This window comes from Capra hircus, chromosome 10 (assembly GCF_001704415.2).
Source record: "Capra hircus breed San Clemente chromosome 10, ASM170441v1, whole genome shotgun sequence".
NCBI classification, from domain to species: domain Eukaryota; kingdom Metazoa; phylum Chordata; class Mammalia; order Artiodactyla; family Bovidae; genus Capra; species Capra hircus.
This window is the reverse complement of record NC_030817.1, coordinates 41,669,064-41,681,195: the sequence shown is the minus strand read 5'-3', so window position 1 is coordinate 41,681,195 and position 12,132 is coordinate 41,669,064. Positions and strand designations below refer to the sequence as shown.

The 12,132-nt window shown below is 36.3% G+C and overlaps 1 protein-coding gene across 4 annotated transcripts in view; it reads left to right on the top strand.

Moving 5' to 3' along the window:
* Window positions 1-12,132, top strand: part of CEP152 (centrosomal protein 152) — a 102,418-nt gene that overhangs the window by 71,054 nt on the left and 19,232 nt on the right. For all 4 annotated transcript variants that reach the window (XM_018054173.1, XM_013967153.2, XM_018054175.1 and 1 more), the window contains 4 exons: window positions 85-366; window positions 2,718-2,849; window positions 6,772-7,422; window positions 10,970-11,099. In XM_018054173.1, the coding sequence (XP_017909662.1) occupies window positions 85-366; window positions 2,718-2,849; window positions 6,772-7,422; window positions 10,970-11,099 (1,195 nt within the window). The remainder of the gene's footprint in view (window positions 1-84; window positions 367-2,717; window positions 2,850-6,771; window positions 7,423-10,969; window positions 11,100-12,132) is intronic.

Here is a 12,132-nt window from a genome sequence, read left to right as displayed (position 1 = left end):
GGTTGCTTTTTTGGCTACCTATTAACTCTAGTTTTTGCTTATTTGAATATTTTTCTCTTCATGTGATTTTTCTTCTGAAAACAGATCAAACAAGAGCTGATTCAACAGCTTGAAAAGGAGTGGCAGTCTAAACTGGATCAAACTATAAAGGCAATGAAAAAGAAGACCTCAGATTGTTGCAGCCAAACTGACCAAGAAACCACCATTGATGTTATTTCCAAGAAAGAGATGGCAATCATGATAGAAGAAAAGAAGCGAAAGATCCAGCAAAATTTAGAGCAAGAGAAGGAAACAGCCATCAAGGGAAACTTGAAGAAACTTGAGTTTGAACTGGAACTCAAATATTGTGAAAATATTGCCAAACAGGTAATAGGCAGGTTTACTATAGCAAAATTATTGGAACTGCCTAATGAAAACCTGTAAAGTGCTACCATTGAACTTGTTCATAACTTTATACTTAAATATTTTGTGTACCCTAGGGTAGAGTAACAATCTTATGTTCTAAAATTTTCACTATATTTCTGTCACAAAACTATTGACTCTCAGTTTTTCTATATAGTCTTTCAGTGTACAAAATGTTTGCTCCTCTGAGGTTGGTCTAAATATTAAGATGACTAAGGGTAATGATGATGGTTTGGCATCTGAATGAAGCACAATTTATTTATGTATCTTTCGTATCTAACTTTATGGAAAATATTTCGCTAAAGTAGTTATAGATAAGTAAGCTTAAAGTGAATAAGATATTTAACAATATTTGTGTTGAGACTTGATTCTGGAAGCCTGCCCTTTAAATGCAACTTTGTCTATAAATCCTGTGGCCAAAAAGTGGTGTCATCACCTCCCCTTGGAAGCACTCAAAAAGGTAGCTCCTTTTTAACTGGGGCCTGTTACTTGCTTCCAAGAAAGGTCAGACAGAGAAAAGCATAGCTCTGTGTTAATGGAATAAAGCTGAGTTATTATTTTGTCAATATTATCTATTACAGTGATGCTTAAATTTTTTGTTCTCAGGATGTCTTTACAATTTTAAAAACTGAAGACTTGAACAGCTTTTCCTATGTTGGTTGTGTATATATATATTTTTACTGTATTGGAAAAAAAATGCAAGAAAACTTTAAAAAATAAGAGTCCTCATGCACGTTTGCCTTTGGCTGTCAGAGAAGTGGCACATTATATAGCAGGTAGCCTCTGGAGAACTGTATTATTCACACGTAAAAGAATGGGAGTGAAAAAGACAAAGGAGGTCCAAATATTTTGATAATTTCGACCTCACAAACCACCTGATAAGGTTTCTAGCCCTCAGAGATCCTCGGACCTTAATATAATATTATTTATTATATATTTTAAAATTTTAGATCTGTTACTTAATATAAACTCTTAAGATAATACCTGAAGTAAAATAAAAAAAAAATACATACTTGGCTTTTGATAAATACTTGAAGTTCTGCCTATCTGTTAAATTGTTATACATGATTTTGCAAGGGATCCTGAAAGTATGGAAGCATAGGCAAGTATATATAATTGTATTGAGGACATTTTCAGTCAGTTAAAAAATAATTTTCTCAGCTGTTTATGTTTTGAACAGAGTTAATAAAGTGTTTTATTGGCAAAGAGACATATTTAAGGGTGCTGGTTTGGTATTTATATAATTACAGATCTTGTGAAGAAAGTCAAAAAGCAGGATGTTATAGAAAGGAAATATTTGCAGTAACTTATGAAGGAATATAAATTTCTGTAGGAGCTTTATCTTTTCTGCATGTTTTTAACTCCCTAGAATTTACCTATAAATGTATTTAACATCTTAGTGACAAATTCAGCCCCTTACATCAACTCTGCTTTTGTGTATATGTATGGTCGTATGTATATCTTGATATTTTGAACAAGGAAATAGGAAAGATTATTTAATAAATGATCTGTGGTAACCTGTAATGGATTTACAACCAGACCACCCTCATAATTCAAGCCTTATATTTTTGCTTGACTTGAAGTATCCCCCTTACTTGATAGTCACAGATTCATCCTTGACAGCAAGGAAAATTGCCGAGTATAAGGTTCTAAACTGTGTTGGTGCATTTGCCTGTGTGCACATGTTGATACGTCAGGCACAAGGACTGAGATGGTGGTGGGTATACTGACTGGACAGAGGCCGACACCAAGCAAGCTTCCTGCATTTCTTCTTTTTCACCCTGAGATAAATAGGAGTTTGTTGGAAGTGGCAATTTGTATAATTTTCTATTAATGGTGGTAGTGGTGGTTTAGTCACCAAGTTGTGTCTGACTCTTTGCAACTCTATGGACTGTAGCCCACCAGGCTTCTCTGTCCATAGCGTTTCCCAAGCAAGAATACTGGAGTGGGTTGCCATTTCCTCCTCAAGGGATCTTCCCTACTCAGGGATTGAACCCGGATATCCTGCATTGCAGGTGGATTCTTTACTGACTGAGCCACCAGGGAAGCTCTTTCTGTTAATTGTAGTGGCCATTAAACATGCATAGTTTTCTGCTTCCTGGTTTGGTATTTGCATGGGTCAGTATGGAACATTTAGAACAGAAGGATTAAATTCACTGCTGGGGATAAGGGTGGGGGGGACTTGAAATCAGTTTACTCCAGTGCAAAACAGTGTGACATGCACAGGGAATCATAGAGGTTTCCTGCAAATGGGATCTTTCTGAAATTGTATACCTTCCTTTACCTCCCCGTCTCTCGCAATTGCTCTCCTGAAGGTAGAAACAGCTGTGCAGAATGCGCGTCATCGGTGGCTGGAGGAACTGCCAGAGCTCGCAGAATATAAAGCACTTGTAAGAGCAGAACAGAAGAAGTGGGAGGAGCTACAAGAGCAGTCAGTGGCCAAACGGGTAAGAGCTCTCCCGGGAAGAACCTTCAGGAGGACCTCATCTCCTTCCCAGGAACTCCTGCCTGCTCATAGCATTGTGGAAGGATTACATGTGATAGTGCCTATTAAGCATTAGCTCAGGACCCAACTAGTGGGATCTGTTCTCATCAGTGTCATGTAGCTGAGGGGAAGAGAATGTGTTTCATAGTCAATGAAATTCTCACAGTCTGGAACCTTACCCATGGAACAAAATATTTTTCTACTTTGCCGTATTTTTAGGAGAATCGGAGAGCAGTTAGCTATATGATATCCTTTCACACGTGTAACTGTTGTTTTATGTACTGTGTCAGGAGTCTTATACTTTCCTTGGTAAATAATCAGCATTTCTTTCCAGAGATGTCATGTTGGTTGACTAGATGCATCAGGTATTACAACCATTTGTATTCTCCCAACTTACTTTATTAGTATAAACCAATTCTAGTCAGAATACTGATAAACTGAACTTAGTTTTGAAATTTGACACAATAATTTGAACATTTATTTGGAAAACTGAAAGGGCTAAGAAATTTAAAATATTCTGGAAAAGAAGTAGTAGTCCAACCCTAACACTTAATAGAATATGTTGGAAAGCAACAATTCAGACAGTGTTGAGTCACAAAAATAGAATTCTTTTTCATTCAGTACTATACAGACTTTGAAGATAGGTCCAACAACGAATAAGAACGTAATTGTTTCAAAACATGGAATGAGGAATTATTCTATATGAAGTAGTCTTATGATAGCCAGATAGCACTTTGGAAAAATTGTTTTTCCACCCAAACATCACAATAAACTCTAGGTTGATTCAGAAATTAAGCATTTTAAAATGAAAGTGTAGGAAAATTCAAAGAAATTGAATATTTCAGATTTGCATCATAATTTGGTAGTAAAGCAACAGGCACAGTAGCAAAGACAGATAAATAGGATAAAATATGTACACCACTTAAAACATTTTTGTTTATGTAATAAAATTAAAAGAGGGGATAATAAAAATAAGGGAAGTAAGTGAATCAAATAGAACCATTATATGTGATAAGAAAAACAATACAAATTTATGAGAAACAATCTATGGATAAGTACCCCAAATATATGGACATACAGTCTTCATGAGAAGTCCACAAATTACTTAAGGAATAATTCAGCATAAGTGAAAAAAAAATCTGTTTTAATATTTTTCTCAAATTGTATGGTGGTACATGGATGTTCATTATAATATTCTCTGTATTATTTTAGTTGTTGTTCAGTTGCTAAGTTATGTCCTACTCTTTACAGCCCCATGGACTGCAGCACGCCAGGCTTCCCTGTCATTCACTATCTCCCAGAGTCGACTCAGACTCATGTCCATTGTGTTGATGATGCCAACCAACCATTTCATCCTCTGTCACCCCCTTCTCCTCCTGCCCTCAATCTTTTCCAGCAACAGGGTCTTTTCCAATGAGTTGGTATTTCAAAAGGAGATTCAAGAGGTAGAGAGAAAGAGGAAACTCTATGATGATGTACTTATGTCTCTTAGAGTTCAGAAGTTAAGAATAATAAGTTGATCTTTCCATAAGAACACAGAGTCCTTAATGAATATATGTGAATGTACAAATACAGAAGCAAGAGGACCGTGTGTTGCTTCTCAAACTTTCAACAGGCATGAGAATCACGTGGAGGAGTTGTTAGAGCAGATTCCTGGGCTTTGCTCCTGGAGATGCTGATTTGATGGGTCTGGAGTGAGTTAACATATTGTAAATCCTTCCTCCAAGCCAATGAGGTAGGCAAGAGCCAGTTTTTCAGTATTGGCCGAAAAGTTCTTGTAAGATTAGAGGAATCCATCAAAATCTGTGGAAATTTAAAGCCAGTTTCCAGAATCCAAAAGTAGTCAAGTTGGTTTAGTGGTTCCTCAACTTTGCTGCACATTGGAAAAACTTGAGAATCTTTAAAAAATGCTGCTACCTGGCTCCCACCCCTAGGCTTTATGTTTTAATTGGTACAGGGTGTGGCCTGGGCATCAGTCAGGATTTTTAACAGCTCCTCAGGTGATTCTAATATGCAGCAATGTCAGTTCAGTTCAGTTCAGTCGCTCAGTCATGTCCGACTCTTTGCGACCCCATGAATCACAGCATGCCAGGCCTCCCTGTCCATCACCAACTCCCGGAGTTCACTCAGACTCACGGCCATTGAGTCAGTGATGCCATCCAGCCATCTCATCCTCTGTCGTCCCCTTCTCCTGCCCCCATCCCTCCCAGCAGCAATGTCAGGAAGCACTAAATCAATTAATGCTGCCAAATTCTCCTGTAAAACTTTATATGAGAGGTTGTATAGTTTTGGTGAGGTTGGGCGGATCACGCAATTTCCCTGAGACCTGACCCCTCCACCCTAGTTACCTGTTGATCATTTCCAGGCATCCACTGTGACATGCCCTGTTTTCCTTCTTGGAAAAGGAAACATGTTTCACATTGCGACTGAATTATTTTACTGGTGGTAAAAGAATTTTGCTATGAATTCCTTAGTAAAGCTCATCTTAGATAGTGGGTTCCTTTAGTAAACTTAAAGTATGATTCAAAATTTTTGACTTATATCCATCTATTTAGGAACACATTTAATTGAGTAAAGATATATAACGTGTCTAGGAATCTACATAGTTGAAGGCATTTGCTATAATTATGTAATAGCTGAGAATTAAGGAAGCCGATCCCCCATCTCCGTAGCCACAGTGTATATATGGTGTTGATTCATAGTGGTCACCACCATCTAGGCCAGACCAATTATTCTTTTGCATTTGTATCCTTGTGTCTTCTCTGATTTAGTCCAGGGAATATTAGAAGTGAAAGGAACTTGAGGTTATCATCTAATCTCCTTGTTATATAGAAGACAGTGTGAAACAGATGAAGAAATTTTCTCAGCCTGTGCAGCCAAGAGTAACAGTAAATTCATAATATTTTCTGAGTCTTATTGTTTGCTGTGCTCTGGACTAAGTGCTTTAATGGATTACTTATTTTTGTCATTTAATCTTTAAAAATCTTAAATAGTTTTTTGTTTATTTAAATAATTTAAATTAAAAAATCAATGATCAGATGGGCATTGTAATTGTCTCCAGATTATAGATGAGGAAATTGAGAATCAAAGAAGTTTAGGAATGGGAAGTTGTTAATTTCAGCAGTTTATCTCCAGAACCTGTATTACATGAGGCTGCCTCTGTAGTCCAAGTCAGGATTTGAGCTAGAGCTCAGGATTTTTGATCCCCTGTTAATTTTCGCTTGTGTTCTATTGATGCCTATAATCTACTCATCCTGTTATTCTGTTACAAAGAAAAATTATATTAATGAAAAAAATGACTTTTGTGTTTGATATTTTATGAACTGATTTAAGCAGTAGAATTGCATTAAATTACATTATGTTTGCCAGCAAGTTATTGTTCAGGTAAGTGTTACATTCCTAAAACTAGTAAGATTTCCTTATGAGGCTGCTTTTTGCTTCACATAAAAGATGATTTATTTTTGGGTGGCTTAGATTTGAGATAGCATCTGTATTAAAATACAAATTTTTTTTTCTAAAATTAGTTTCAGATAATTATGTAATTGTATATTTCTTGGTCACTTTAAATTTCTCGTTATCCATATAGAAATGGATGTTTTATTTTTAAATTTTGTTTAATTTTTATTTTTAAATTTTATATATTTTTGTCTTACATAAGACAAAAATATTAGATGATTTAAAATGAGGGCAAAGATCCTCACATTGAGTGTAATTATATTTTAGGACGAGCTAATGTCTTATCTAAATTTACTTTTTCTCTTTAATTTTGATTTTAAATCTCTAGTTTGACAAGTTCAAAGATTAACCCAAACAGTAACTTTAATTTTTTTTATTGATGAAAAGAATCATAAAAAGTTTTCATTATATATTGTTTTACCCTTTAGATATTGTTTGCTGTTTCTGAAGCTAAAGAGAAATGGAAAAGCGAGGTTGCAAATATGAAGAAAAATGTCACACCTGGAAAGGAAATGGAAGAGAAGATTCATTCTCTGCAGAGAGAGCTTGAGTTAAAGAATGAGGAACTCCCCGTGGTTGTCAGGGCTGAGCTGGCAAAGGCCCAGAGTGAATGGAACAAAGAAAAGCAAGAAGAAATCCACAGAATTCAAGAACAAAATGAGCAAGATTACCGGCAATTTTTAGATGACCATCGAAATAAAATTAATGAAGTGCTTGCTGCAGCTAAGGAAGACTTTATGAAGCAAAAAACTGAACTACTTCTTCAGAAGGAGACAGAGTTACAGATGTGTCTAGACCAGAGCCGCAGAGAATGGACTATGCAGGAAGCCAGGCGGATCCAACTGGAAATCCATCAGCATGAGGAAGACATCCTAACTGTCTTGGAGTTTCTCTTAAAGGACACCCTGAAGGACCAAGCCAGTGATTCAGAGAGTAAGCCCTTTTTGGAACTCTTGTCGACTTGTTCTTCGAAATGGATGTCTGTGCAATATTTTGAAAAACTAAAGGCCTGCATACAGAAAGCATTTCAAGATATACTCTCCTTACTTATAGAAACCGTCAACTCAGACTGGGGGAAGGTATGTTCCTGATAAGTGAAAAGATTATTGAAGTTGCATTTGGTATTTCTTCCTTTCTTCATTCTCCAGTTTAATAGATGTGAGACTTGTGTTTTTACTAGTGGTTTAAAAAATCGTGAGCAAATTCAAAGGATTGCAATATATATATCTTTTTTTGCCCCCCAAACTTTGCTCCTTCATAGTGCCACAAATATGAGCAGAGCTTTTATCTTCTAGATATCTTTTTTTCCTAAAAAAACAAAACCCATGCTGTTCTTTGTAAGGACCTCAGATTTCAGAAGTGGAATAACTTTCATTCCTATTTTTGAGGGGCATGACAACTTTAAGAAACATGCATCATATTAAACTAGAACTTCTAAAGAGTTTGAAAGCCTATTGCTTACCCTTGAATTTATATCTCGGGCAGGCAAAAAAACACTGAGTCCAAAGAATATTGTTATAGAAATAAACAAGTAGAGGTATGGTTTAATCACACAAAACTCTGAGGCAGAGTTTTGTTTCTGTACTTTGTATGTGCATGTAGAATGGATTAGTTGTATTCTTTTCATTGTATAAGTATTCTCTGACACCAGCTTTTAGTTTGTGTGGAAAATCTAATAAAACCAAAGTCTTGCTGCCTTGTCAATAAAGACATTAGATATACATGAAAATTCCAGAATGGTATTCTAGCCATTGTGAGCAGCCAATACTAACGTATGGTATTTGAGGTAGAAAAAAATGCCAATATTGTAAGTTTTGTCTGATAGAAAAGTTGAAACACGAGTTAAGATTCATTAAAATATTGTGATTAAAGATTTTCAAGGCCAGGATTAAGCATTTGGTATTAATACCTACTGAAAAGAATTACAGGCTACAAAAAAGAAAATCTGAGTTCTAATCCCATGCTTAGTGATATCTAGTTTATTACCTTGGGTAGTCATAAATTATAGTTGCTCATCTGAAAAATAAATACAAATCCCTGATCTGATTCCTTGGATTTTGGTACGTACAAATGACACAGCTTGGTCTTTCTGCATCTTGTGTTTGAAATAATACAGAATTGTGGAGCCAAAGGAACCTGAAAGATCAGTCTACCCCATCCCAATTCAACCCAGTTGATATTTTTATTCTTGATTTCATAAGATGTTACTGCCTAATAGTTACTTTAAGTGTAAAATTCCCTGGGCAAGACCAATTCCCATGAATACTGCTTAAAATACTTTATTGAGAATTTTTGGAGAAAGTATATAATTAAGAAAAACTATTTATGGCAACTTAAAGGGTAAGAAGTGATGGGCAGATTATGTTACATGCTTTCAAGTTTACTTTGCTGAAGCAAACTTTTGTCTGCTGTAAAAGTCAAGAAACTCACAACACCATTCTCCTAATGTTAACATATAATCAACCCTGGGGTCTTTTTATAGGGTATATAGTTATGCAGGCTTCCCAGCTGGCACAGCAGTAAAGAATCTGCCTGCCAATGCAGAAGACACAAGAGATGTGGGTTTGATCCCTGGATCAGGAAGATCCCTTGGAGAAGGAAATGACAACCCTCTCCAGTATTTTTGCCTGGAAAATTCCATGGACAGAGGCGTCTGGCATGCTACACAGTCCATGGGGTCACAAAGAGTCAGACACGACTGAGCGCCTGAGCACACAGAGCTGTGCAAGCAGGATAAGACCCTCTGTGTGACTTTGTGTGTCTTACACATATATGGAGACAGATTCACATAATTTGGCTCAAAACTTAGACTTTTGCAGCTTATGCTGAGTGGGATCATATTCCATTCTCGGGAAAAGGGTGACTCTGAAATGCCTTATTTGGCATTTGTTCCAGAAATTTGTCACAGAAGAGTAGTATTTAGCCTTCTGCTATCTTAGAGCCAGCTCTGCTCAGGACCTTGAGATAAAGCAATGATTAAAAAGCAGTGATTATAAATTTGCAATGTAAGTGCTGTAAATGTGAAGAACTGTGATTTATAATTAATTAAATTTGTGGTTTTTTGAACTTCTCATGAAACTTAAGACTGGAAAAAAGTTATTCATATGTATAAAACAGTTCCTCATTAAAATTACTTAAACGTCAAGATTTAATTTAAAAAAAGGTTTTTTCAGCTTTATTCAACTATAATTGACGAATAAAATTGTAAGATGTTTAAAGTATATATCATGGTGATTTGCTATACATATACATTGTGAAAGGGTCTTCCCAGGTAGCACAGTGGTAAAGCATCTGCCTGCCAATGTAAGAGACGCAAGAGATTTGGGTTTGATCCCTGGGTGGATTCCACCATTTAGTTAATTAACATATCCATCACCTCACCTACTTACTGTACTTTTTTCTTGGTGAGAACAATTTAGATTATCAAGATTTTAAATGGTGAAGTTGCAATGAATTAAAAATACAGTTTCCAATAAAATGAATGCCTTATCAAACATGTTATTTATATTTATATACTAAGTATATTAATACAGCAGTTCATAATGGCTAAAGAAAAGAGACATAAAGAAAAGAGAAATAGCAATTGGAACATAATTTTTAAACAAATTTAAGAACATATGGTCTTACCACCAATGTCAAGTTAAAACTAAGACAAGAAGATTGCTCCTTTTTTTGCCATCTTGGCTTTTCTCCAGTTCTGAGCAGAAATTGGAAACATTAGCTGCCTGTGGGATCATTTTTTATTAGTCCTTTGGCCTCAACCTTATAGCGTCTTGATTGCCTAGAGTTTGCAGTCTTTGTACCTATTGACCTCTGCTTCTGTTGGGCTGCATGGGTAGCTTTCCTGACAGTGATTCAAAATCAAGGCTTCCACAATTAAGCATATATAAAGTATTGTAAGCAATTAAACAAGACAGCTTTCTCAAGATCATCTGGTCTGTTTGGGGTTCACTGGTTGTCCAAAATTAGAAAATATATTACCTTAAAAAAATGTCCCACCATTAATGAGTTAGTAGCTGTGTTGCCAGAACAGAAACTAGAGTGCAGAAAGTGTTCAATAAATACTAGTGAGGAAATGGTCTTGTACAAGGTTTTCACTTAGGTGAGCCCCAGTTTCTCTCCTTAACTTTAGAATTGAACTGTCTTTCCTTGTCAACAAATGACAAAGTATTTAGATACATAGCATACTATGTAAGTTTCAAAAATTTTTATTGTTGTTACTTTCAATTCACGGAAGGCATAAGCTTAGTATTATAAATTTCTAATGAATTTGCCCCCTGTTGTAGTGAAAATGTTTTGGATTTTCAAGAACAATTCTAATTGCTCATGTCAGTCTTGTGGGTTGATCACATAAACTGTTAAAATATCTTAAAAGTGCAAGCAATATCTCCATCTGTCCCATAGCTAATCTACCAGTCCTCTGTTGGATAACAGGCTCATTTGGAACTTATAATCATAGGAGTCTAGCTGACAGTAATGACAGTATTCACGTAAAACCCTAAGAAAAATGTTGATAGTTTAGGCCAGATTTTTTTAAGGCTGTGTTTTCTTTTTATATTTTTAATATTAGCATTTTAATTAAAGAGAGTTTTAATAGGCATTAACTATGAAGATAATCTGTTTCAGAGAAATATGACCAAGATCTCTAAGGATCCTGCCATGGGCAGAGGAGACCCTGGAGTCCAGGCAATGCTTCCTGCACCTACGTCTGGACACCATGCTCTGCCTTTGGCGGCTGTACAAGAAGCAGAAGCTGGTAATGGGATTCTGTTCCTACTCGTCTTTGCAATATCTCTAATTCCAGTTCCCGAGGGTTGCTTTGAGGATGAAAGGAAATCAAAGATGTGCACAGTTTTCATGAATGAACAAATGGGTGATATGACTGCCACTTTATGTGCATCCTCTCCCTAGGTTCATTTTACATTAGAAGACAGGGTTGCTGTGGGCCCTCGTACTTCTTCTCTTTTCATGGTCTTCTCTCCATTCATGAGTGACTCATTATAAAGGTAATAATGAAAATTTTAGTAGAGCGGTCATGTTTTCATTCCCTGGCTTTGCAGAGGTTACACATAAGAGAATTGCCTAATCACTGAGACTTTTCTATTCAGGTTACTGAAGCTTATTTCAGCTATTTTCAATAGAAATCTTTCTGAAGTGTACTAAGTGTTTCCTGATGTATTTGGGGTTTTCTTCAGGCGGGAGGCAGTGTTTTTAATCTCTCCCTGTCTACCACCTGGCACATAGTGAATGGCACATAGTTTGTGTTCCTTGAATATCTGATGAATTAATAATTTAACTTAGTGACTTAGAGTTGTTAGTTTGAAAAGAATTGCACTGTGCTGCAGCCCCTTGAGGTATTCAAAGCTCACTGGGGAATCTGGGCATATACTGTCCATTTACTGGGATTACTCCTTGTAAGTTCCAGTCCTCTTAGGACATCCATCCCTTGTGGCCTGCTCCCTCCCTCCACCTATAAACTACATACTTTTTCTGTTTCTTGTCTGCTGTCTCCATTGTAACCTGGAAAAGAACTAAGGCTTGCCAGAGGAAATCAGGTACGAAGTGAATAACCTTAGTTTGCACACTCTCAAATTCAGTAGGCGTACTACCAGAGTCCTAGAGAACATCTGCCCTTTCTGAGGCATCAGCGGATGGTTACTTCTCTCATCGCCTGAGAGACCCTCTTCCCTTACCTCTAGGTTCTAGATGGTTGTGAATATCTTTTTGCCAATTAAGAAAATACTAATTCAACAATTAGGGTAATACTATCCTAATTTGTTTTTTGTTTC